Genomic DNA, 27930 nt, shown 5'->3' with positions numbered 1-27930 from the left:
TGATTTTAGGAATGGATTTTTTTTTAGTCTCTATATTATATGCATATATATTTAGATATAAGTGACTGCTTCTCCATGTCATTTTTCCATTTATTTTTTATTTGTATGTATTCATATATAGTACAAGTGCAGTTTTGCTGCATTGAGAGTTTGCATCATGGTGAAGTCGGGGCCTTCAGTGCTTAAGTCACTAAAGCGATGCACATTGTGCCAACCGAGAACTCTCCCATCCTACACCAGTGGTGAGCTTCCAGCGCCCTGGCTGTATGCTCAGTACACTTCTGGGGTAGGCCTTAGAGGCATCCCTGGGCTGAGGACATGGAGGTGCTTATGACAGCACAGCTCAGGTTGGGTCAGTGGGGACCAATTGAGTTGAAGTTACGGCAGAATGTCCCAGTGAAGTGACCAAGAGGCGGTTGGAGATGTGGGAAGTGACTCAGCAGCAGCACAGTTAGGGCTGAAGAGTCATCTGCACAGGAGGAGCTGCTTTTACCAAGGGAGAGTGGTAAAAAGCGAGTCAGAGAACCCCTCAGAACACAAGGAACAATGGCATGGGGAGAACAGGACAGAGAACGTCTTGAGGACAGGCCTGCGTCAGGAGCACAACGCCTGATACATGAGAGAGGAGCCAGAAGCACCTCTAGAATAAAGGGTGGCTGAATAGAAACACTGGTGGGTGTCTGCAAACAGTTGTCAAAGACTTTTTCTGATTGTGGCTTTCCCTCCAGCCCTGCAAATCACTAGGCCTGTCGTATACCTCTTTTTAAGGGACTCTTTCTTGTGGTGGAAAACACACTCTTCTGAATGGTTCGGCCTCTTGGAATGTGACGCTGATGCTAAACTAACACGTAAACCCTCAGGAAGAGGGCAAGCTCCTCCCAAAAGACCTTCTAATTATTTAACTAACCTCATAGTTATTCACAGCAACTTTGGAAGACCAGACCCCTGTGGTTAAGAGGAAACAAGATAATTTGACACAGTAGCCAATGTTAGTGGCAAATGAGGATTGGGGTGTTTTTTCTTCTTACTTCCACAAGCCCCTGGCAGAGTTAAGGGGAGAAAATTGGCTGTATTAGTCACCTGTGTGCCTCCTCCACAATTGACTAATCTTTCCTCTCCACTCCTTTTTTTTTTTTTTTTTTTTTTAATTTTGCTTTCAATTTCAGCTGGCTTTCACTCATCTTAGTTTGAAGTTTTGTTTTGTTTTTCCCTTTCTTCCTTTAGCAATTCTCTTGCCCTTTGCTGCCCAAGTAGCTGGGATTACAGGTGCCCACCACAATGCCCAGCTTTTTTTTTTTTTTTTTTTTTTTGGTAGAGACGAGGTCCCATTCTGGCTCACTCCAGGCTCATGCTGGTCTCAAACCTCTGAGCTCAGGCAATCCACCCACCTCAGCCTCCCACAGCTCTAGGACTACAGGTGTGAGCCACCATGCCCAGCCTCTCCACTCCTTTTTGTGTTAAGTTTGTTTTGTTTCATCTTTCTGTGTCCTGCCAGAATTGTGTTTTCCTGCCTGAGCCAATACTCTTTTTTTGTTTGTTTGTTTGTTTTTTAGAGACAGCATCTCATTCTGTTAGCCACTGACAGAACCAGCCTGGTATGGCAAGCCCCCATCTCTATTAGAAAAAAGAATTAGCTGGGTGTGGTGGTGTGCTTGTAGTCCCTGCTACTTGGAAGGCTGAGGTGGGGGGATCACTTGAGCCCCAAGAGTCTGGGACAGTACACCCTCTCACCTTTGCCTCCCAAAGTGAAGGGGTTACAGACATGAGCCACCATGCTCAGCCCTAGATTTATTTAGCACAAAAGAGTTCCTTTTTCAACCTTGTGGAGATTTATTCATAAATTTATTTAGTTAATATGTACTATATAGCAAGCCAGAGAAAGTCTGGCCTTAATAGAACCTATAGGCTTATGGGAGAGACAGGTACGTAAGTAAACAAAGACATACCTAACTATAGATTGTAATCAGTTATATGAAGGAAGTCAGAAGGAAAAGTATGTAATGGCATATGATGTACTAATCCGTTCATTTTTGAGATGATTCAAGGGGTCAGGGTTTTGCTTGGTTTGTGGTTGGACAGAGGATGACTCTTTGGTCTGATGCACTGCATCAGGAAATCCCTAGATGGCAATAAAGAGGCAATTGCTACAGACTCTCACCATTGTCTATTATCTATTATCCATTTATTTCCAAGAGGAAAGTTACACTTCCTGATATTGAGCATTTGTTATTTTTCCTTTTTGTGTGCCAAGAGCAGGAAAACTGCCCTGGCTTTTGGGAACCCGGCAGCGTTGTTACATGGGTTGAGCGCTTTGCGTCCTGGAGACCCACGTTACCCCATTCTGCCACCTACAGCTGCGGGACTTTAATCAGAACAAGCCCCGCTTTCTTGGCTACAAAACAGGGACTGTAATACCCAACCCACATACATTAACAGGGTTGTTAATGAAAATTAAGAGGTACAGTTACTATATATCCATAAAATTTTAAAAGGTGAATCTAGAAAAAAATCAAGAGAAATGGTATACACAAATGCGTTTTGAAAAATACAAAGCATTATACAGATGCAAAGCCATAAAAATCACTTTACTGATACAAAAACAAAATGTTTTCTGAAACTGCAGTGCAGTGACTGGTACCATAATTAAGTTTTGATTTAGGGTAAACATAAGGTGTCCATCATGGATCGCTTCAGTAGGATAGAGAACAAATTATACAGCTATGGCCATTTAATCATAAAGTAGATCATAATTTTACTGAGATTAATAGTGTTTACTTTCAAAACTAGACTGTCGTTGAGAAATAATTAAGTCAACATCGGTCCTGACTAGTAATTGATAATGGGAACCATCGGAGCTTACTTTACCAAGGAGGGAGGCTAGCAGTAATTAAGCTTTTCTTTTAATACACAGAATGTAAAAAGTTCTTTTGGAGCCTTTCTGGATTACCAGATATCTCCTGTCCTATGTTAAACATTTGATGTGGCAGTGTTCTTAGTTTTTTTGTTTCTTTCCTTTTTCCTTTCTTTTTCTTGTAATGTTTGCAGAAGCATGTCCATGAACATGGTTAAACCGTTCATCTTAAATAAAGAAGTGTTTGCCAAAATGCCCAGCATGTAGTGCCTGGTAGATACCAACGACTTTAGTGTCACTCTGAATAAACAAAACCAAGAAGATATACATAACAGCTTTTAAAAACAAACTATGTCTTCTCTTTTTTTTTTTTTTTTTTGGCCAGGGCCAGATTTGAACCCACCACCTCCGGTATATGGGGCCAGCGCCCTACTCCTTTGAGCCTTAGGCGCCGCCCCACAAACTATTTTTTTCTTAAGACATCAGTTCCAAAAAGTCAAATGGTATGATAAAGTGGTTTTGTGTATATACGGAGTATTAATACCAATCCTGCTGTCCCGTCTTCACCTCTGGAGAAAGTTGAGTCTTTTTGTTAAATCTGTAGAAATCGATGTCTAATCTGTATAACTACTATTCAGGTCTCCAATATAATGGATGGGTGGTATAGGATTTCTAGAACAATGAAGAAGTGGAGGATAAAAGACTTTCAGATTTTAGTTTTTTCTAGGGAATACTTTATATCAGGTTCTTCATTATTTCGAAAAGTTTTTTGTTTTGAAAAAAACTTCAGGCAGTTTGCCAACTGAGAAAAGTTGGAGAGAGAAACATTGTCTTATATGAATGCGCTTACATTTTAACTGGTGTCCCATTGAAAGTGTAGCCTATACTCAGCTGTTTTTCTATTGATTTTGCTGGTAGTGCTGCGTTCTTTCCTCCTCAGTAGATTTTATGATGATTATGGTGAGTTACTGGTTTCAAATATACACTTTGTGTTTTATTTTTCCCATTGTACCAAAATGATGACCTAAATCCAAGAGTAGCCTTTGTTGACTGGCCTTTTGTTCCTTAAAAGCACACATTCTTCTTTCCTTTGTTGTAAATTTATTTTTTTAACCAACGATTTTTAAAAACCCTATTGGTGAGTTATTAGATTGATAGACTTGGCCATATACAACCTTTTGCTTCTGTCTCTGTGTATCATGCCACATTTTGGTGTATGGAAGTGGCTGCATACTGACTGTTGTGTCTGAGAGACTGGGATTAACCTTCCTGCCCCCATTCAATTTCCTTTCTAGGTCCAACTGGCCCACCTTCAACACTCCCTCTAAGCACCCAGACCTCTAGTGGCAGCTCCACCCTTTCCAAGAAGAGGCCTCCTCCCCCACCACCCGGACACAAGAGAACCCTATCCGACCCTCCCAGCCCACTACCTCATGGGCCCCCAAACAAAGGCGCAGTTCCTTGGGGTAAGTTATCCTAAAGTCAGGGCAAATGCTGCGGGCCAGGCAGTGTGTGGGGCTCCACTGGGCAGGGGACAGTTAGCACATTCAGAAAGTGTACTAAAATGTGCGCCTACCGGATGAGGACTTGGATAGGTATGAATATGATTATACCTGCCTCTTAAGGCCAGGGAACATTTTAAAAAATATTTGAGGCTTTTTTTTTTTTGAGACAGAGTCTCACTGTGTCCCCCTGAGTAGAGTGCCATGGCATCACAGCTCGCAGCAACCTCAAACTCTTGGGCTTAAGTGATTCTCTTGCCTCAGCCTCCTGAGTAGCTGGGACTACAGGCATCCACCACAATGCCCACCTATTTTTTGGTTGCATTTGTCATTGTTATTTAGCAGTCCCATGCCGGGCTCGAACTCGCCAGCCTCAGTGTATGTGGCTGGCGCCTTCCTCACTGAGCTACAGGTGCCGAGCCAATATTTGGAACCTTTAAAAACTATTAATGGTTGTAAAGGTGCTGAGCATTTTCTATATCTTTTAATCATAATAGCTGCTCCATGGAAAGCAAAGTAATCCACTTTCCTCACAATGTCCAGAATGGTTTTCATATAAAATGTAAACTTTAAAGATTTTCTGTTGTTCTTCAGGTAAATGCAAATCCCTCACTCCAAGGGCTTACATGCCCCTGCACAATTAGGTTCCTATCCACTCTGGTCTAGTGCTGGCCTTCTCTCACTTCTTTGATACACTATCCTGGCTCCTGAGGGCCCTTTCACTCCCTGGAGCTCTGTCAAGCTCCATGAAAGGCCATCTCCTTTCATCTTTGAGTTCTCAGCTTGCATGTTTGCCCCATGACCTTCCTCTCTAAAGGAGCTTCCTCTCTAACCATATCCTCCCAAGCACCTTATCACAATTGAGAAATATTTGATTTATGCCGCTCTGCCCCACGACAGTGTAAGCTCCATGAGAGCGGGGCCTTATTCATCTAGTTCTCTCCTATGTTTGCTGGAATCATGGCTGGCACACAGTGAATAGTCAGTTATCACTTAAGTATTAATAAACTTACCCAGAGTCAGCTAGTTTAATCAGTTCAGTGACATTGACTAGAAGGTTCCTGTCTACAGGGCTATAATTCCCATCTTTACTACTAGTTTGCTAGCAATTTAGAGGTCATCCATGTTCTGGCAGAGACCTAGTCCATGAGGGGCACACAGAGAAGTTTTGCTGAATGAATGTGTTGGCTTGTGTGTCTCACCTCCTCCTGCCATTGTTTCATTGTGATTTCCTTTTCTTTTATTTTTTAATTGTGCTTATCAGGGTGATAGTTCAGATAATGCTTTTAAAGACTTCCTCAAAAGCTTATCCTAATTATTCTGAATTTTTTGAGTTTTGGGGGAAACCCATACTGTCCACTGGCTGATTGGCATCCCTGTTCATCATCTGGTCCAGGTGCCCTGGATGTGTGTTTGGGGACATGTCTGTGTGTTAAGCCGTTCAGTCTCTGACTCCGCTTGCTTATTTGGAACACTTACTATTTCATTGTGTGGTCCAGGCCGCCTCAATCCATAGATCTCATGGTCTAATGAGGGACATGTGGGTAAGTCTTTATTGTCAGGATAGACATCTTATCTAAATACTGTGGAAATGCTGGAAAATTGAGTCTCAAACTTCGTGGAAAAGCCAGGGAGGGTTTACACAGGAGGAGACGATTGAGATTGGTGTTACCAGGTTGGTTCCCAGTATAAAGCCAGGCAAGAACAACAAGGTGTGCGGGTACAGGTGCTCATAGCACTGAGGACGTTCTTGACGTTTTTAGAAACTGCCTTCCATGGCCTTCAAAATCCCCTCATTGTGCCAAAAAGGACCCCCCTCCCAAAGTAATACTGCATTGACAGTCACAGTTTCACTGTACAGACTTTCATACCACAAATAACAAATTAACCTCACCTCCTTCCTCTGAATTTTAGTCCTCTTGTTTAATTGGTTTTATTTCTGTTTGAGGTTTAACTCTGTGTAAAAGTGCTTATATTCATGTTATATAGACTCACGCATTCCACAAATAAATTTACCACATTATTGTTTTCTAACTTGAAAGTTAAAAAACATTTTAAAATTTCTTTCTTTTCACTCAACAGCAGGACTAGAAGCTGGCCCTTTTTCCAGTGGGCCAGGGAGCATTTTTCACTAAGAAACAAGGTTGTTAACAATTTATAAGAGCACCCAACAATACACAGGGAACATTAGAGCCTTTCCCGGATGAGGACACTGAGACATCTGCTAGTTCCTCACCAGCTGAGAGTCTGTCACTACAGCCTGCCTTGAAGAACAAAAATCAAAATCCATCCTTGGCAAAAGTAACAATTCTCACAGGTCATAGACTTCGGAGGTCACACACAAATGGCTGGACTTCTCGTTAGACAGTTTAAAGTTGCTCTGATCCTAGTGTATATACTCTTGAGTTGTATGGTCTCTGCTTGTTTTTATCCCTCCCTACCTTCTTTTGACACTATATCCTGGAAGCCAAAGATAGAGGCCAGACTGTGAGGCACACAGGGGATCAGCCTCCTCGGCAGCATTCCTCCCTCGTGCCTGCAGGTTCCCTGTGTGCACCCCTCTTCCCAGCACTCCCATCTCCACTCAGCCTATAAAGACCAGGGTCTTTGGACGGTATGATCAGGACTGGGATGTAGACTCCAGGTGTGGGAGGCAGCAGGGACGCAGCCGCTTAACTCTACACAGGCCTCACTGGTCACCCCAAACAGGACATGTCTTCCACGTAGATGTAAGCAAGTCTCCCAAAATTTCACTATTTGGACTCAGATCTGAGCCTTTACTTATAGTATACCCTCAGGCTGGACAATTCCTCCCTTTATTCCTTTGTGTTAACGCATAAAGCTATCTTTCAAGACCAGCTCTCTTGCTTTCCCCACCCTCACCCTGGCGCGTCCCTGTGGCATAGGGGTTGTCTCAGTGGTTCTGTGTTCTGACCTGTCTTTCCCGGCAGGGGAACTCCTTATGAGGGTATGCGCGCTTTCTCTCAGCAGAGAGTGTGCACTCAGTGTCACAATGACTGGTTTCCAATTCTGGTGGCCCTGTGGCTTTCTAACTATCTTTGGTTCAGCACTTCAGTTCTCTAGCTGTGATGCGGGGTAGTAATAGTACCTGTGTTATGCATAAGGTTGCCATGAAGATTAACTGAGAAAGACACAAAGAACAGGCACGTGGAAAGCACTCAGACCGTGTTCCTTACTGCTGCCATTCTCCTCAGCCTGGCATTTGGCTGGACGGTGGAAACCTGTGTAAGTTCCTGAGGCTGCCACAAACTTGATGTCTCAAAACAATAGACTTTTATTCTCTCAGTTCTAGAGGGTAGACTCCAAGATCCAGCGTGGATTGGCTCCTTCCAGAGGGTCTATGGAAAGAGTCTTCTCCTTGCCTCTCTTAGCCTCTGGTGGCTCCTGGCATTCCTTGGACTGTGGTCCCTGTGGTCATCTTGCTCCAGTCTGGCCTCTGTGGTCATCTTGCTCTCCCTGCCTTCTCTCTGTGATCTTAAAACTCCATTGGCTGCATTCTTTTAAAGATTTATGTGGTTGTATTTAGAACACATCTGAATTTCCCGTGTTAATCTTCTCATCTCAAGATCTTTCATTTCATTTGCAAAGACTTTTTCCTGATAAGGTCAAATTGACAAGTCCCAAGGATTAGGACTTGATATCTTTGTGTGGCCATTTTTCATCCTACCACAGCTTGCCCTCCGTTTCCCAAAGATTCACATCCACCTCACATGCAAAATACGTTCACCCCATCCTAACATCCCCAGAAGTCTTAACCCCTTATTTTGGCCCGCATTGTTTGTAGTTTCAAGAGAAGATAGCTGTCATGTAACTGCTACACATAATTCCTCTTTTCTCTGCTATGCCTGGAATTTTCCTCCTTCACATTCACGGGGGAGCTCTCTAAACTTAATATTAGGAAAGCAATTGGGGTGAACGCCTTGATCTAAAGAATAGAGCTTGTGAAGTAGGCAAGATGTTTCCAGTGTGTGTGTGTCCCCTCACCCCAGTCTGTTTATAGGCCACCTGTTGACACCACTCCTCTGCACCTGACAGTCTCACTAGCCAGCTGTGCAGCAGCACTGTTACCCTCCCGTGACCTGCCTGCAGCGCAGAAGCCCCTTTCCTTAGCCAGGGGGACGTTTCCACCTGTCAGATTTTGAAGCTTGTACCTGTGATTGTTTCTCCTGCCACATTCTGTTTCTGGTCTCAGTGCCTCTGGCCGTCAGCTTGTTTGCAGAGTCTCCGTGACTGACAGGTCCTGGCTCCACTGACGATCACGCTTTCTCTCTGCCACTTATTAGCCCTTCCCTGTCCTCCATGCTGGTCTGTAAGAAGATGAGTGGAATAGGCAGGGGGAAATAAGCCAGACAGTTGACCTTGAGACCTTTGTGAGAGCCAGGATCAGAACTACTTGACAGGAGGCCACGCTTCCTTCATTACAAAGGCTCTGTCTTTCCTCCCCTCAGATTCCAGTCCATGCCTTTAAAAATTCTTGATAGAGGTTTTTGGCTCATAAGAAAAAAGATAACAATGCTTTATTGTTTAGAATATTCAGATAAAAATCTACTATGTAAATATTTTTAAGTAGGTTAGCACTTGTAAGGGCCCTCACGTAGTACTGAGCACTGTGGTAAGCACCATGCATGTATTAACTTACCTAATTCTTAACCACAGTTACACAGAGCAGAAAATGCTATTCCTTTGACTGTAAGGTCACAGATGCAGGAAGTTGAAGTAACTTGCCCACCCTTCACTGTATGTGGTGCCCCAGGATGCGTCTGCAGCCTGAGTGGCCCAGAGGCAGCATTCCTGATAGTCCCCACATGCTGCTCCGTGCTGAAAGGCAGGCAAGTCAGCCACCGCTCATTCCTCCTCGTGGCAGTGGTTTTTGTGCCCATGGTTTGGTACTGACACGGATAGCACAGGATAGCGGTAGCCCAGCGAACAGCACACGCTTCACTGACCATCACCTCACCCCTCAGCAGCACGGCACCCTGGTGCAGGGTTCCAGCTCTATGCGGCCAGGAGGGCCACTCCACCTGTTCACTGCCAGAACTACAATGTCCACAGCACCCAAAATAGCCCTGGCATCATATTACCAAAGCTCTGAGTCTATGAGCTGTCTCAGGAGGCTTCTAAGGCAGGCTATTGGTAACAAAACAAATGGTCCTGTGGGTAGATGTACATTTTGTGGGGACTTGATCAGTTTCGAGGTGGCATTTCATTAAACCTCTTTTTTTATAACCTACATTATATCAACTCATTTTAATTCAATTTAAATAAGAAAATGAGAACAAGGGGAGAATAAAGGTAGCACAGCAAGATGGAATCTGGGAGTGTGATTCTTTTTACAAAATGCATAACATAAGGTCATGTACAGTGGCTGGAAGTGGACCACAGATTTGACCCTAAGGTTCCTACAGGCAAGAGGAAAAAAAAATTATATATATGTATTTTTATACACATACAAACACACACACATACATACATACATATATATATATACAATTAGTATCTAGCCAGGCCCTGTGGCTCACACCTGTAATCCTTGCCCTCCAGGAGGCTGAAGCAGGTAGATCACCTGAGCTCAGGAGTTTGAGGCCAGCCTGAGCAAGAGCAAGAGCAAGATCTCACCTCTACTAAATATAGAAAAATTAGCCAGGCATGGTGGCAGGTGCCTGTAGTCCCAGCTACTCAGGAGGCTGAGGCAGGAGGATCACTTGAAGCCAGGAGTTTGAAGTTGCTGTGATCTAGGCTAATGCCTAGTCTGTGGCAACAGGCTAGACTCTGTCTCAAAATATATATATTTTTTTTATTTGATATATAATGAATTATATATTATAGTTTAAAAGCTGTGGGTTATATATAGTTATATAACTATATAACCTAATATATAGTTATTATATAGTTATTTTATTTATTTATTTATATACAATCATGTAGTTTGTGGTGGCTGTAAGATTAATCCTGTTCTGACACTTGAGATTCTTTTAATTAATACCTGACAGCAGTTTCCCTCAGGACCACCATCCTTTGGTATTTATAGAACTGTCTGCAGTGCATGTGATTGGAAGCCATAACATGCACAGAATGAACATTCCAGAAGACTAAGTTCTGATCCAGATTCCACCAGTCCTTGCCTAAGCAAACCTCTGGGAAACCTATTTTTCATCTTTGACCACTGAGACTTAAAATTGTGCAGGTTTTCTTTTATATAGAGAGAAAGAGAGCAGATAATGGATGAAAAGCTATGCCACTATCCCCTTCTCATATTTCAATGCCAGAACCTCAGGTTAAAAGGCTCAGCATTTGGAATGTCTGACCTGAGGCCCGCACATTTACTTATTTGAAGAAGTATTGGCTTATAAATGGACCTGTAGAGAGAAATTTCTTTATTTTTTTCTTTTTCTTGGATTCTCCAACATATTTTCATGTCGGCTTCTCTCCTTCCCAAACCCCATTTTGCACACAGTTCTAGACATAATAATGGCTCCTGCCCTTTGGAGATTGTTGGCACACACAGGTGCTGTGCATTTGTCATACGTTAGGGAAATCAGTTGTCACTGCCACACTGTAAAGCGAGGACTGGCACCCAGGAGGAAACAGAAGCACAGAAAAGTCAGGAGACTTGCTTAAGATCACAAATCCAAAAACTGAGATGTAAACTCATTTCTGTCTCCTAGGCTCTTATACCAATTCACTATTCCAGAAGATTCCTAGAGGCTCCAAGCCATTCACTACTGAGCTGATGCCTTCCTCCTCCCATAGACTCTTGGCTGCAGCTTCAAAGCTATAATAAGTGACCAAGAGTCAGGACCACAATTTCTTTCTTTGCCTGCCCTGCGTGTATCTTCAGTTCTCTCTTATATCTGTATGATATACCAAGGTCCCTTTTCCTTTTTTCAGTTTTTTTTTTCTTATTTTTATAGAGACGAGGTCTTCCTTATTGCCCAGGCTGATCTTGAGTACTGGCCTCAGGTGATCCCCCCACCTCAGTCTCCTGAGTAGCCGGCCTTATAGGCTAGCGCCACTGTGGCTGACATCAAGGCCCTTCACTAAATTGCATGGAGAAAGGGAAAAGGGTTGAGCTGCTTCCATATTTTGCTCCTCATTCTCCTTTTCAGTACTATCTCATTTTCAGAATTTTTTCTAAATCAATTTTTTTTCTCAGGCCTAGCGGGTAGCCTTTGCCTAGCTGTGAGAGTGACAGGACTCTCATCAACTGGACACCTGCCCGCCCACGTGTGTGGGCAGCAAAGTTGATGACTCAGTACTGTCAGTCCTGTCTTTTTTCAGTAGGGACTTACTGCTCTGTGCCAGACATTGTGCTAGAAAGAGGGGTTACAGAGATGGAAAAGGCAGAGTCCCTATCAGCACCATTTCTGTTACATTCTGTCAAAGAGCTGTGAATAATAATGCCATTCATACTGTGTTTCTTGTGGACTGCACCATGACCCACACTTCATAGCTCATTTCTTTTGATGCTCATGCCCATCTAGTAAAGTAGGTATTATGGTTGTTCTCATTTAATAGATAAGGGAATTGAAGCCTGGCAGAATAAGCACCATCATGCAACTCCTACCCACCGGACAGAGATATAGCTGGAATTCAAAACCAGGCTTGTCTGGCTCCACAGTCTGCACCCTGAACCACTCCTCACAGAAAGGTGGTCATAAGGGGATGGTCAGGCCAGCTGGGGAAGAGTTCCCACAAAGTGACTTTGGAGATGTTTTTTGATATCTCCAAAATGTTAATTCCATGTTGTATAGGAATTCAAGAATAGGAGGCGGCAACAGTTACAGGAGAAAGGAACAGAAGGGGCAAAGTCACAAACACGAGAACACACAGTGTCTTTGGAGAGTGGAGACTCACTTTAGCCAGAGAGGAAGGTTAAATGAGGACTCTGGACACTTGGGCCTCTGGGTATCAGACAGCAGCTGCTGACACGGTGATGCATGTGTGAATGGCCACAGCAGAGCCAGGACGCTTTTGTAGCCCTGTTGGTCTCAAGTTCACTCATGCATAGCTCATGCAAACTGGGTTCCTGATCACTTGTTTGAAATGTTTTCCACCTAGAAAGGGAATTAGATGCAATAATTTATTTCCCTGTGAGTCGTGTGTATCTTTATGTCTGGTTACCAGAGAACTTTCTTTGACATCTTTCTTGCTATAGCTTGTGAAATTAGGAAGGCACAAGATTTGATATCTATCCCAGGACACTCAACATTGAGCACAGTGCTAGAAGAAAATGCTAACCTTAAAGGAAATCACAGCTCACAGGATTTCATGAGCGTTACCAAAGAAATCTTTAAGTACAATGTTATGGGCTCATAGCCCATTGATGGTTAAAAGGAGCATCTTTGTAAAATTAAACAGAACTAAATTTAAAGTCTTTGTCCTGGTAATGCCAGTTTAGCTTGTCTCTTGTATCAATGTCTCAAGAGTTATAGAACATTCTGTCTAGGAGGCCCAGCACTAGCGCTCTGCGGCATCTCCCTCCTCAGTAGATGGCAGTAGGGCCAAGAGGTAGTAAGAGTGTGGTAGTTGAGAATGCAGACCCTTCGGGAGGGGGGCCAGCCTTGTGCCCCACCTCTGACCCTTACCTTGACCTTGGGCAACTGACTTTCCTTTCCCCTGTGTTTTCTTCATATATAAAGTGAATGGTGACTACATTATTCATCTCGTATGTACAGTCACTTCAGGTACTTAGCACAGTGCCTTCCTCGTAGTAAGTACTTAATAAATGGTTGTTGCTATTATTAATGTTACTATTGAGACATCATAATGGATAGTGAAGAGCACATAGGTGTGTGGTGAGGACTCCCCAACTACCAATGGGGCTATAGCCACTTGTTCATTTAGCCTCATTTCCTTACCTTTAAAAAGGTGGTCATTACCCCCAGTCTGATGTGAGGAAGGATGGCTGGATATAAAAGCATGTAGGCAGTTGTCAGTGCTGTTGAGCAGATTTACCATGAGGTAATCTGAGGATTCCTTCCGTTCATTCTCACCTGTCCTCTTCATCTACCCTCATGTTTCTGGGCCACCTCGGCCCGCCCCCTCCCATGCCAGCTGGGCCATATTATAGATGCTTCGGCAGGGAAGGAAAGGGATCCACTAAAGAAAGAACACTGGGAGTTTCTGGAGAAGTAGTTGGATGAGAGAAGAAGGAAATGAACTAGAGCCCCACAGACAGTGTACCCTGCAAGTCTCAAGGATTCCTCTCCATGCCTGGAAGCCTAAGGCCGCAGGACTGCCCTGCACCCTGTGAAATGGGTCACAGAAGAGCCCACTCTTACTCTCACCAGTCTTTGCACCACGTCCCGGACAAAGCACACTTCCCTCCACCTGTGTGCTTCTGGTGTTTGCTGCTTCCCCACTAGACAGTCCTCCCCTGTATAGGTGCTGTGATCCCCTGCCCCTCCTGCCAGTCAGATCTTTGATGCTCTTTCCTCATGTCGTTCCTCATTATTAGTACAGTTGATATGTGTGAGTCTCACAGGCCACTCTGTGAGAGCAGTGACGATTGGTTGGCTTTTGTGCCTCATGCTCTGCACTTACGCCTGGTATGTAGTAGGTGCTGCGTAAAACTAATGTCTGAATGAACAATGAATGAGTCAGTAAGTGACGGCAGGTCCTGCCCGGCAGGTGACCAGTTACCACCACATACTCACACCTGTGAGTCGTGTGTATCTTTGTATCTGGTTACCAGAGAGTAGTCTCCTTACATGGGAAACTCTACATGAACTTGAAATGTTACTCCTTTCCCTGCCATCAAACCAAGGTCACGATCCTGAGCCACTGGGAACATCACCAAGTTCCCATGATTTCTTGAGACCTTTCCAGGGAGCAGGCTGTTCACCTCTCTGGCATACTCCCTTATTGGCAATTAAACTTTATCAAAGCCCAAAGCAGCGCCTAATTCTTTTCTGTCTTAATGCCAGAAATGCATGCTCTTCCGGCATGGATCTTTTAAATGCCTTTCCAGAACCTGAGCACTGCCCTTAATGTACGCCAGACCCGTATGTCTCCATACTGCATTTCCTTGTCTGAGGGTGTAAAACACCTTTTCACATTCTGTTTTCCTTTGTAGGTAACGACGTGAGTTCATCATCTTCAAGTAAGGCCGCAAACAAGTTTGAGGGACTGTCTCAGCAATCAAGGTAAGCCATCTCAGCGCTTTTCTCTCTCCTGCTGGGCTCATAGGTGCAATGGACAGAATTCTAGAAATAGGGTTTCCCAGCTTTCCCAGCACCACTCTTGAGTGTAGCCAGCTGCCTGGGGCTGGTTGTGGTGTGAAACTGAATGTCCGCTCAGTTCATGCACACACAACACTGAGCCTCCACAACCCACTCAGCTAGTCCTAGTTCTGGGGACTGCACCTTTGAGCAGCTCTCTGTCAAGTTCACTGGGCTGGTGTCTGCTCACCTCACTTCCCTGATGGTCATAGGATCCTACAATGGTCTTTAACAGAATTCCTGTTAGAATGAGTTTTTATTTTTGATGTTTTAATTAAGTAATTTTGGTTGCTTTCCCTCTTAATTCCTTTTTCAGGAAGGAAGGAAAAGATATTCTCAGAGAAATCTGATTGCCCAGAGATTTTCAAACATAAAAAAGTGACTCTTTTCGCATTTTCTGTTTGAAAGATTGTTTTTAGGAGGAGATGAAAGCAGTATACCTTCCTTCTTTCTTTTCACTGACTTGGGATACTTCAGATCTGTGGGCAGTATTTATCCAGCCTTAACCCCAAACGATTTTCTCTAGATTAGGTGAGGACATTTTTTGCTTATCTATGGTGGCAGATATCACAAAAATTATGTACAGAGCTTTTCTTTTGCTCATCAGCTTTCTTTAGTGTTTGTATATTTAATGCGTAGCTCAAGGCACCTCCTCTTCTTCCAATGTGCTGCTAAGAAGCCAAAAGGTTGGACACCCCTGCAGAGGTGCCATCCAAGAAAATGACACAGAGCCACTTTCAGACTTAAACCTCAGGGAGAAAAAGTCACCTGGTGTGTAAGAGTTGCTTTCCAGAGTTTCTAAAAGATGAAAAAACGAAACTTGACTTCTTTTTTTTTTTTTTTTTTTTTTTTTTTGTAGAGACAGAGTCTCACTTTACTGCCCTCAGTAGAGTGCTGTGGCGTCACACGGCTCACAGCAACCTCCAGCTCTTGGGCTTATGTGATTCTCTTGCCTCAGCCTCCCGAGCAGCTGGGACCACAGGCGCCCGCCACAACGCCCGGCTATTTTTTTGTTGTTGCAGTTTGGCCGGGGCTGGGTTTGAACCCACCACCCTCAGCATATGGGGCCGGTGCCCTACTCACTGAGCCACAGGTGCTGCCCGAAACTTGACTTCTTTTAACACCACTGTCATATTTAATCTTTTGACCCTGTGAGATAGGCCCAGTTCCTGTTATCCTTAGTTTACAGATGGGGAAGCTGAGGCCTGGCACAGTTGCATGGTAGACGCAGATACCGAGCTTGCTCCCAGCTTGCTTGTTCTCCAGACCCCAAGCTCCGTGCCCCTTTCTTACCCTATGCCCCACCTTTCATGCCTCACTCCATCCCCTTCAGCCCTGCTTTGAGGGGCCCTATAAAACTAAAGTCCTGGTGGTCGTCCCCCCAACTGGAGAGAGGGCCAGACATTCAGAAAGCAGTCTTAAAACATTTTTAAATGAAATCAAGCTGATCGTAAACTAGAGCCATTTGGTGACTCATTGAGTCACCCACTGTCCGTGCACACACGCATGTACACACATGTACAGATAACACTACCAGCAGGAGCGGCCATGTGTTTGTTTCCAATAGGAAGGACCCCAGGTCCAGGCATATTAATGTTGTTGCAGAGGCTTCAGTGTGAGGAATATTTGAACCCGGAGAAATGTTGAGGCAGGACACAGACACAACAAATGCTCCAAAAATGTTACAAGCGAAGCCTTCTCGTGTTTACTGTTTCTCATTTAGTAATGGCTTTATCTCAGCAATATTCTCTAGTTCCCCAGAGGTAGAAGAATTTCAAGCGAGCTAAAGAAATAGCAGTTAAGATCAAGGGTGTTTGAAGTCTGTGACAGACATAGGAACACATACCTTCTTCTTCCTTTGACTGTTCATTTGTTTGTTTTTGATTGGTTGGTTTGCCTTTTCCTTTTCATTTTAAATGCAGTTAGGCTAGAAGGAAGAAAAAGAAGCCAACTCTTAGGACATCAGAAAACAGAAAGGGAGAAACAAGATACTAAAAGGGGCTTGTGGCAGCTACAGCTGAGGCACGTGGCTGCTATTGCTTTTCAGGTGTACAGTCCTCTTGGTGTCTTGGAGAGTCATTAGGCCTCTCGTCAGAGGGAAACAGTGGCTCCTAGCTGATAGATTCCACCTACAGCCCTGGCATTTCGGTTGGGGAAGAGTTAACATGTGATGATCTAGGTGATATAGTATGGACTTGTATTGCAGAGAATTGGGCATTTTTTCTCTCCTCTTTTGGTGGCCCAAGAACCAAGCTATTTGTTTTTCTGGAGTGGTAGAAGTGAGGGCCCTGGAGATGAGCAGGGCTAGGGCTGAATGCCACTTCCAACTCTTACCAACACAGGACTTTCTGGCAGCCACTGACACTTCAGTTTCCCCATCTGGAAACAGGGATAATGAGAACTGCTTTGTGGGGATCCCGTGCAATACGTTGCTTTTATGTGCTGCATTGGGGTTGCAACTCAGAGTGTTCCAAGTGCCTTCATAAACATGTTTACCTCTAGAAAGAGCTTTGAAATGGAAAGGTTTGACTTTATCATTAGAGGGATTTGTTTTTTCACCCTCTCACTGTGCCTCTCTGGCACAGCAAATTGAAAGATGGCAAATAAAGTATAATCTTTGGCTAAAGAAATTTTGAATGGCCTTTTGGCTGGAGACGCTATATTCCAGTAATTCACCAAAATGACAAACACAAAGGGAAAGAGGAGAGGCGCCCCACACATGTTCTCTGGGCCTTTTAGAAAACATGGGGTTGTTCCTGTGGCCACATACATGCAAATCTACAAGGAAGGTGATATTGTAGACATCAAGGGAATGGGTACTGTTCAAAAAGGCATGCCACACAGATGTCGCCATAGCAAAACTAGAAGAGCCTACGGTGTTACCCAGCGTGCTGTCGGCATTGTTGTAAACAAACAAGTTAAGGGCATAATTCTTGCCAAGAGGATTAATGTTCGTATTGAGCATATTAAGCACTTTAAGAGCCGAGATAACTTCCTGAAATGTGTGAAAGAAAATGATCAGAAAAAGAAGGAAGCCAAAGAAAAAGGTACCTGGGTTCAGCTGAAGCTCCAGCCTGCTCCACCCAGAGGAGCACACTGTGAGAATCAGTGGAAAGGAGCCTGAGCTCATGGAACCCATTCCCTATGAATTCATGGCGTAATAGGCATATAACGTAGCACACAGGAGAACCCATGGAACCATGATATTAGGTGCTGGAACCTGTTTATTCCCCGTGAACTCATGGCATAAAAGATGTACAGCATAGCACACAGGGGAACCAACAGATGCCATGTAACAGTGATATAAGGTGCTGGAATCTATTCCCCATGAATTCATGGCATAATAGTCATATGACACTTTGTCACATTCAATGGCAAGGCGCCTCCCTGAGTTACTGGAACATTTTCCCTATGAATTCATGGCATAATAGGTATTAAAAATAAAAGCCTACTACTACTGTAAAAACAAAAAAAAAGAAAAAAAGCCTGGGCACAGTTGCTCATGCCTGTAATCCTAGCATTCTGGGAGGCCGAGGTGAGTGAACTGCTCTGAGCTCACAGGTTTAAGACCAACCTGAGCAAGAGTGAGAACCCGTCTCTAAAAAAAATAGCTGGGTGTTGTGGTGGGCACCTATAGTCCCAGCTTCTTGGGAGGTCGAGGCAAGAGAATCTCTTGAGCCTAAGAGTTTGAGGTTGCTGTGAGTTATGACACCATGGTACTCTACCGAGGGTTTCAAAGTAAGACTCTGTCTCAAAATGAAAGAAATTTCCAATAGATTTTTTTATATAGTTCTGTAAATGCCTTTGATTTTTGTGAATGATTTATCACTGCTGATATTCTAGCACTTCTCAATTCTAAATGATTCTTTCATGTTTGTTAATTAGCACCAGTTCTGCAAAGACTGCCCTTGGCCCGAGAGTTCTTCCTAAACTACCTCAGAAAGGTAAGGTTTATCTTTTCTACATTCCTGTGCAATTAAAGTGCCACTGCACCCTCCAAGGGCACAGGGGTCTTTGTCTCTTTTGTTCATTAATCCCCAAATGCCTAGAGTAGCGCCTGGCTCATAGTAGATGACTAATAAGCATTTGTTAAGTAAAGAATTTGTGAACACATATTCGATGATTAGCAAAACACTGTTCTTAACACCCCCTGGGGGGGGGGAACACTTTTGTAGAAAATGTAACGCCCACATACTATTCTTCTTTGTTATAAAGAAAGAGCGTAATCAGAGTGACCTGGGAACTAGTTCTAGGTCTACCTCTTAGCAGCTGTGTGGCCGAGGGCAAGTGACTTAGGAGCTCCACTAACCCTCAGACTCCTCATCTGTAGCATGGAGGAAATAATACCGACTTCGTAAGGTTTTGTAAGGACAAAATGAAGTCATGCTTCAGAAAGTCCCTCACAAGTGGGTGGCAAAGGAATCCTTCGTTAGGATGGCATCTGTCACGAAGAGCAGCAATGCCCGTGCTCTGCAAAGCACAAGAAAGCAGTGTCTATAAATGCTGCCTCTTTGCCAAGCAGAGACACTCGGCTCTTTGACCAAATCTTTTTAATCCTGACCAGGCTTTTCATTTGTAAAACCAAAATTCTAATCGCCTTATTACAACACTAAGGATAGCAGTCCTTAGTGTTGCTATAAAGATAGCAGTGCCTTTCTTTTGTGACACCGCCTTCCCTTTAGAGTTGCAGGGCACCCTTAGAAGTGCTGGTTCATCCCCCCTCACACAGGCCTTCAAGGCCACCTCAGGTACAGACAGAGGTTCAGAGGAGCTCAAGGCTGCTCTGTGGAGTTTTGATCCATAGAGTCAGTGGCAAGACTTCCAACCTCAGTCCAGCCTCTCTGGTGCTTAGTTCAAGAAGTCAAGTGAGGGGTTGGTGTTGGGAAGTAGGAATTCGGGTGACACATTGGAAAAAGCACTGACGGACTGTCCAGGCTCCCGTGCTGTAAAGCGGGGGTCCACACAGCTGCCGATTCACTCTTCATAGGTCAGAAAGAAAGGCTCTGCCTGGGTTCACTGGGTGTTTCCTCACAGGGTTGGTGTTGGCTGTTATTTCTTATTTTTAAACATTGCCCAAAGAGCTGTCCTGATCTCGGAGGAGTTCAAGATAAGTTTCCCAGGCAGTCTGCCCAGATTCCTCCCCATATTGCTCACACGTTGACCCCACTGCCGTTCTAGCCCACTTCCTCTAGCACCCAAACCCCAACCGCTGCCATCTCTTCCCTGTATCCCTTTCCTCCATGATCTCCTTCCCCTCCCAGCCCAACATCAGTCCACCTCCGAACTCACTCCCTCAGTCCCCACCCTTGCTGTACTGGCTCCTGTGTCTGGACCTGACAGCTGCATCTGGCCAGGAGTGGCACAGTGAGGTTGACAGTCTGCTTCTTGTGACCACTGGCCATGCAGTCATCTGGCATGGCCCTTTGTGCAGGTGCCGCCGTCTCTCTTCTCTTCAGGAGGACTTGGCTTCTGTTTGCCCAGCGAGTCAGCACATAAGCCCCACCTGGCTGCATGTGGCACCTTTGGTCCTAAAAACCTTGCCACTTCCACCCCCCTAGGGACAGCATGCCAGCAAAGTGTCCATGGCCTGCTGCGCCACACTGTTCTCCCTGAAGCATCTTGTCAGAGTGTGTATGTGTTCTCGGAGCGCCGTCTGGACCAGTGTCCTTTCCTCACCACCCTGTTGCTCTAGCCCTGTTGTTCTCTTTGTGTGTGTGTGTGTGTTTACAATTTGAAATTACTCATAATAAACATGTACAGAAACACCAAAAAAAGACACAGAATAGTATAATGCAGCCTCCTCCACCAAACCAGGTACTCACCACCATCTTCATGATTACCAGTTTATACCTGATCTTGTTCCATCTCACTCCCTGCCCACCCACCCCGAGTAATTCTGGAGCAAATCCCAGACTTCATGTCAATTCATACACGCGCAATCCCATTATCACATCTAAAAGACCAAAAATGCCTTAATACCATCAAACACCCAGTGTTAAAATTCCAGTGGTCTCACAAATGTTGCGCTTGCTCTCTCTGTCTCTTTTTTTAACAAATTGTTTGAATAAGGAACAAAATGGACACATTACAGATGATCGATTCATCTCTAGAGTTTCCTAGGCTCATGTTTTCCCTGTCTCTCCTTTTATTTGTTGAAGAAATTGCGTTCTTTGTCCTGTAGGTTTTTCCTGTCTAGGTTTTGCTGATTACAGCCCCAAGTTTTGGCTCATTTAGCATGTTCCTCTATCTTCCTGCTAGTTGGAAGTTAGATCGAGAGACCTGACAGACACGGGTTTGGGCTTTGGCAAAACCACTCCATAGGTGGTGGTCTGTCCCTCCAGCAGTGCGCCCCATCCGATGGACTCTCCGGGAAGCTCACAGCTGTTAGTGCTCAAAGCCAAGATCCACTCACCCGCCCTCTCTTCATATCTCTCCAAAGGCCATTGAGCAGACGTCTGGTCCTAGCCCTTGTCTTACTTGGCCTGTCTACAGCTTTTACACAGTTGATCACTTTTGAAGCACTTTGCACTTGGCTTCTGGACACCATCCTGATCGTCTTGACTGTACTGACAGTCGCTCCTCAACCTCTTCTGCTGCTTTCTCCTCACCTCAGCCTCTGAGTGTCGGGGTGCCACAGGTCATGGTCATGAACTGCTTCTCTTCAGCATCTGCCCTCACTCCCTGAGTGCTCCAGACAGCCTCTGCTTTCAGACTGTCTGGATAGCACTACACTGACATCCCCACTGGAAGTTTCTCTCTGTAATCTGAAGTCACAGACTGCAGCCCGGTGAGCACCACCACTCAGATGTCTCACAGGCTTCTCAACTCAACACTTAAGCACAGACCCGTGATACTTTCCAGGCTTAATGCATATTTCTTAAAGGCAATGTCCTTATGGTAGCTTGCAGGGCCTTCTGTGATCTGAACCCTGCCATTGGCCTCCATGGGTATTTCACTCTTGCCCCACAGGCCTCCTGCTTCTCTTTAAAGCTCCCAAGCACATTCCTGGTTCAGGGCTTCGCATTTGCTCTTCCCTGTGCCACCATCCTGAGCCATTTCTTCCCCTGCCACACAGCAATGCAGCTGGTGGTGTGGCCTCCTGCACATTTTTATTCAGCTGTTCACCTTAGAGAGGCCTGACCTGACCACACTGTAACCCACTGTCCCTCCAACACCCTTTCTCCTTCTTTGCTTTACACACCCTCACCCTCTGATGTAGTCCCTGCATATTTGTTGTACTCTAGTCAGAATGTCAGCTCCCAGGAGGCAGGAACCTGCTCTGTTCCAAGCACCTGGAACAGCGTTGGGCACAGCATATGCCAAAGAAATAGTAGAGGGATGGTCACCCTTTTCCTGTCAGTCTGAACTGTTCTGGGCTAGGGGCTGCCCATCCCTTTCTAACTATGTGACTTGGGGAGGCTCCATAGCTTCCCTCAGTATCTCCACTTGGAAAACAAGGAATATGGTGATATCCATGTGACAGGGTTGTTAGGAAGAATAAGCAGTAGAGGCCGGTCTCAGGAAGGTTTCCTTCCTAGCTCTCCCTGCTCTGTTGTCCCATCTCTCACCGGCTCCACGTTAAGTCTTCCTGGCTGGTGTGCACTTGAGGCCTGTCAAGCCTCCCTTCTTCCTTTCAAGGACCTCAGGCCAGTACCAACATTTGCATTATCACACCAGGAATGGCAGAGAGGGTGTGGGACAGGGCTGGGATACATGACCCTGGGCCCAGCGTGGCCCTGCACTGTATCTCTCGACAGTGGTGGCAATAATGGGTTTTGATTTGTGATTAGAAATGCCTGTATAGCCAGGCGTGGCTGGCACCTGTAGTCCCAGCTACTGGGAGGCTGAGGCAAGAGAATCGCTTAGGCCCAAGAGTTTGATGTTGCTGTGAACTGTAATGCCACAGCACTATACTGAGGATAACATAGTGAGACTCTGTCTCAAAAAAAGAAAGAAAAAGAACAAAGCAGCTATGAATGTAATGTCAAAAGATATCCATGAAATATGATTGTTTTTTAAAAAATGATTCCATGTGTGTTTTTTTTAATGAAAAATTATTTATGCTTATCAACAGAACACTTCTAGAAAGATATCCAGACTCCTGGGAGTAGGACTGGGGCATGAGGAAATGACTTCTATGTAACCTTCTTCAACTGTTTGAATTTTTACTATAAGCCTAAATTGTATAATATTTTTTTTTGCAGTTTTTAGCCGGGGCTGGCTTTGAACCCGCCACCTCTGGCATATAGGGCCGGCGCCCTACTCCTTTGAGCCACAAGGCACCACCCTAAATTGTATAATTTTTTAAATAAAGAGAAAAAAAATCCCTGTAATGGCCAGAAGGCTCCTGTCCCCACTCCTTTTCTCTGATGTGAAAGTAACAGGGGGACAACCTCAATTGACATCGTGTTTCCAGTTAAGCACTGCACATTTTCATCTGATATGATCACATCCGCCCCTTTATAAACTAATGATATTTTCTACATTTTTTTACATGAGAAACCCTTGGTTTAGTCAGTTAAGAAACTTGCTGTAGGTCACAGGGTTATTTAGCTGACGAGCGGCAAAGCTGGGATGTCTGTGTAAGTCTTTACTCAGAAAGCCAGCACGAGACTTCTTTCTCCGTTAATTCATTCCACCTGCGTCTTCTCTGTCTCAGGCCCTGTGCCCTTTGCTGAGGTAAAGCAGTGAAGAAGCCTCTGCCCACAAGGCGCTCTGCCTAGTGGGGGACACCACTGCGGGTGGACAGAAGTCACAAGAGATGCAGGAGGGGGTGGTACTCAGGGGAGAGGCCTGCAGCTCGACCCATCTCTGGGACCTGTGGGGGCTGTAGTGGTGAAAGATGGTCATCCGCTCCCTGGGCCTTTCCTGGGACATCCACATGCACATTTCTGAGCCCCCCTCCACTGGTGGCTGAGAGCATGTATGAGGCTGGTAGGGGCAGAGCTGAAGCTCCCTCCCTGGGCCTCTGCCAGCAGTAGGCGGTGTCGTGTGGACGGTGTCCTGGCCACATTTCCCTCTTTTCCCCTTCTACACACCACCCTTTTTTCATATCCTATGGGTACCTTTTAAAAGGGTTGATTTAGGGCAGCACCTGTGGCTCAAAGTGGTAGGGCGCCAGCCCCACAAACCAGAGGTGGTGGGTTCAAACCTGGCCCTGGCCAAAAACTGCATTAAAAAAAAAAAAAGGTTGATTTAAAGCCTCCTCAGCAGGAGACATACTACAACATTTTTTAAATGCTTTTTTTTTTAGATACATAAAACAGTATTAGAGAAATGTTGAAGGATTTTTTAAGATGAACAAAGTCATCTATACTTCTGTAGTACAAGTCCCTCATCCATCCAGGAACACACATTTTTCTATAGTTGTCATCATGAAAGCACAGTCTTGCCTCCTGTTTTTTTTCCACTGAGCATTTTAAGTATTTTCTGTGTGTTCATGAGCTCTTCAGAAGACTGCTGAGGCACACACTGTTCCATTAAGTGCAGAGCCATCATTTACTCAGCATCCCCTTTTGTTGAAATCCAGGGCTTGAAGTTTGTAGTGAACATCTTCACATAGGCCTTTCCTCCTTGGCTTGGTCCTCAGTCACATTCTCAGTATCCGTTCTCAGGATGGGAACTGTTCCAGTCCAGGGTTATAATCTCAATAGCACCTACTCGTGTACCAGGCAGCTTTCCAAAGGGCCCTAACCATTTTTCAGGCACTCATGCTTGTAGGAGGCAGTCGCAGGATAACCCTCCTGGCACTGAATTTCCCTGCCCCTTACCCCCTGGGGAGGGTGGATTGGGATTTTCATCTCATTTCTGTTTTGAATGTGCCTCACTGTAGCAATGGACTCTTTGTAGACCCATTGTGGGGGAAAGGCCTACCCTTCACAGTCTTAAGAATGCAGCCAGAAAAAAAATTTTTTTAATTAAAAAAAAAAAAAAAAAAGAATATGGCGAGAAAGGACTTCTGTTGCAGAAGGGATAAAACTAACTTGAGGATAAAATAGCCACAGAAGTTGGGAAGGCTCCCCTAAAGGACAAACTGTGTCTTTACTTATTTTGTTTATGAGTGTTATTATTGAAGTAATACCTATTTATTAGAGAATATTTATTTCTTATTGGAAAATACAAATAAGAAAATACAAGCCACCTGCAGTCTTACAGCCCAAGATAACCAATTTAGTATATATCTTTTGTCTTTTTTTCTGCGCTTTGCTTATTGTTTTTAAGTTTCTTTCTAAGCTGATTTTTTTTTTCCACATTAAAAATCCAAAACCTTTTTCATGAAGTCGTTATACAATAGTATAACTTTTATTGGCTGCATGGTATTCCATTGTCAAAGCAGTCCCCTGCCATTTGGTGTTCAGACAGTTGACAATTTTTTTCATCATAGTGCTGACACTGGCACAAACATTTCAGTGTGCTGCTTTGATCATTTTCTTAGGCTATAGTCCTTGAATTGGAGTTGAAGGTGAAAGGGCTTGTGTATTGTGAGGCTTTGGGTTCCCCAGCACTTAGAGTTCCTGTTCCCCCATAAGCATGACTCACAGGAAGGCCTTCCACCCCCCACAGCCTCAGGGATTCCCCCAGCTTTTTCCCTCATTACCATCTGCCTCAGAGGGGTGTTTAGCCAGTTTCAAATGTCCAAGAGAGAAACTTAATTGATCTAGTTTAAGTCTGAGCACAAGACCCCATCAGTAGAAGATCAGGGGCCAGCCCATGAGCAAAGTGCACTTGCATTTGGTTTTTGTAGGGATGTGACTAGACAGGTCAGGAGTAGAAGCACCCTCAGTACAGCTTGAGGATCCACAGCACTGGAGTTGAGCTTTTCTGTTTCTTTTATTTTTTTAAGAATAACTTTCTGAGAATAGGTTGTGTTTTAGGATAAAATCTTTAATTTTTTGTGCAGGACAGAAATCAAAAAAGAAAAAAACATTATTTTTTAAAAAATATTTAAATCCTTAGTGTGATCCACTCAGGATGCCATAGCTATTTCCTGCCTTATACTGTATGTTTGGCCCTCTGTGCCCGGAGCCAGAGTTAACAAAAATGAATGAAAAGAGGAATCTTGGCCTCAAGGAACCCTGTCAAAGAAATAATGATATTGCTCTTATGTAATATTTATAGCCTGCCAGGTCCTGTCAGTAAATTCTTTACATATATTAACATGAGTAATCCTCATGCCAACCCTTTGAGGTAAGGTTTTAGAGATGAGGACTTGGGGCACAGAGAGGTGGTATAATTAGCCCAAGGTCACACAGCAGCTAAGTAGAGCTACAGTTGAAAACAGTGCTACCACGTCAAATGTATAAACAGCTTGGGAATGGTTCAGCAAACTGCACTGCTCCCCAGCTGTGCAGTGCTGCGCAGCTATTAAAGAGAACAAGGAGCGGGCGCACCTGCGGCTCAGTGAGTAGGGCACCAGCCTCATATACCAAGGGTGGCGGGTTTGAACCCAGCTCCCGCCAAACTGCAAACAAAAAACTGTGGCGGGCGCCTGTAGTCCTAGCTACTCCAGAGGCTGAGGCAAGAGAATCGCCTAAGCCCAAGCTAGAGGTTGCTGTGAGCTGTGACACCATGGCACTCTACGGAGGGCAACAAAATGAGACTCTGTCTCTAAAAAAGAGAAAACAAGGAGGAACTGACTTAGAAACTCTTCCAATCATACTAGGTGGGGAAAACAGTTTCAGACAATGTACATATCCCATATGTGGGTTTTAAAAGATTCATGAGCACGTGTATCCGTGTCACCAATTGCGAGGGTGGAGAGGGGGTGAGGGGAGAAGACTTTGCTGCTTATATACTTGTGTGAATCATAAAATGGGGGGAAATAATAATAAATTATGATACAGCTATAGAAATATACCATTTAGAATTACATGCTGTTGGTAAAGAATTTTTAATAACATGACAAATACTCTTGCTAAAACAGTAAACAGATGAATTTATATGTGTAGAAAATATATAGAAAAGGGGAGAAGGAAAAGTATCAGAATATTTTAAATGGTTACATTTAAGTGGTAGGCTTACAAAAAAAATTTAACACTGTACTTTCCAGTTTTCTTTAATCTGCTTGTATTATGATTGGTATTTATTTTTTTAATTCTGGATTAGTATGGGCATCCTCTTATATAATTGAGGCATAAAGTAGTGAATTTTAAAACCTTCCAGGCTTTCAACTTTCATCTTTTTAAAAACAGGCAGCCTGGGCCTGGCCCCTGAGCTCCTCTGTCCCAAGTGCTCTGCTCCCTTCACAGTGGTTGTGCCTCCTTCAGATGACGGTGACAGGGGAGAGAGCAGCCCTTCCCACCTCGGGTTCCGTTCAGTGACCTCCCTCCTTGTGATTGTTTCCCACAGTGGCCCTAAGGAAAACAGACACCAGCCATCATCTCTCCCTAGACAAAGCCAATGTCCCGCCCGAAGTCTTTCAGAAATCATCACAATTGGCAGAGTTACCACAAAAGCCACCACCTGGAGACCTGCCCCCGAAGCCCACAGAACTGGCCCCCAAACCCCAAATTGGAGATTTGCCACCTAAGCCAGGAGAACTGCCCCCCAAGCCACAGCTGGGAGACCTTCCACCCAAACCCCAGCTCTCAGACTTACCTCCTAAACCACAGATGAAGGACCTGCCCCCCAAACCACAACTGGGAGACCTGCTGGCAAAATCCCAGACTGGAGATGTTTCACCCAAGGCTCAGCAACCCTCTGAAGTCACACAGAAGTCACACCCAGTGGATCTCTCCCCAAATGTGCAGTCCAGAGATGCCATCCAAAAGCAAGCATCTGAAGACTCCAATGACCTCACGCCTACTCTGCCAGAGACACCTGTACCACTGCCCAGAAAAATCAATACGGTGGGTGGGCATCAATGTCCGGGTTTTCATGACCCCTGTGCTGCACTTTGAACGCTGGCGGGAGGGTATGTTCTCCAAATGATATAAGAAAAGCAGGGGCTTGCTCACCTACCCAACTTTGCCTCTGTGCTGTGGTCAAAACATGGTGAAGTAGAGCCCACTGCCTAAGAACACAGGCTTTAGCTGGGTGCAGTGACTCAAGACCAACCTGAGCCAGAGCGAGACCCCCTATAAACAGCCATGCAGTGTGGCAGGCACCTGCAGTCCCAGCTACTCAGGAGAGTGAGGCAAGAGGATCACTTGAGCCCAAGAGTTTGAGGTTGCTGTGAGCTATAACACCATGGCTTTCTACCGAGGGCAACAAAGTGAGATTCTACCTCAAAAAAATAAAAAGAACACAGGCTTTAGACTCTAGCCGGCTGCAAGACCTGGCTTCAGTGCCTAATACAACTGCATGACCTTGGCAAGTTTCTTTCTCTGAGTCTCAG

The 27930-nt window shown here is 44.7% G+C and overlaps 1 protein-coding gene across 1 annotated transcript in view; it reads left to right on the top strand.

Moving 5' to 3' along the window:
- The window catches only part of ASAP1 (ArfGAP with SH3 domain, ankyrin repeat and PH domain 1), a 356486-nt gene that overhangs the window by 320689 nt on the left and 7867 nt on the right, over nucleotides 1-27930 (top strand). The window contains exons 25-28 of the mRNA XM_053558755.1: nucleotides 4147-4317; nucleotides 14450-14519; nucleotides 18480-18538; nucleotides 26943-27442. Of these exons, the coding sequence (XP_053414730.1) occupies nucleotides 4147-4317; nucleotides 14450-14519; nucleotides 18480-18538; nucleotides 26943-27442 (800 nt within the window). The remainder of the gene's footprint in view (nucleotides 1-4146; nucleotides 4318-14449; nucleotides 14520-18479; nucleotides 18539-26942; nucleotides 27443-27930) is intronic.

Source organism: Nycticebus coucang, chromosome 13 (genome assembly GCF_027406575.1).
Source record: "Nycticebus coucang isolate mNycCou1 chromosome 13, mNycCou1.pri, whole genome shotgun sequence".
NCBI lineage: Eukaryota > Metazoa > Chordata > Mammalia > Primates > Lorisidae > Nycticebus > Nycticebus coucang.
The sequence above is the reverse complement of the archived record's forward strand: the minus strand, read 5'-3'. Positions and strand labels throughout refer to the sequence as shown.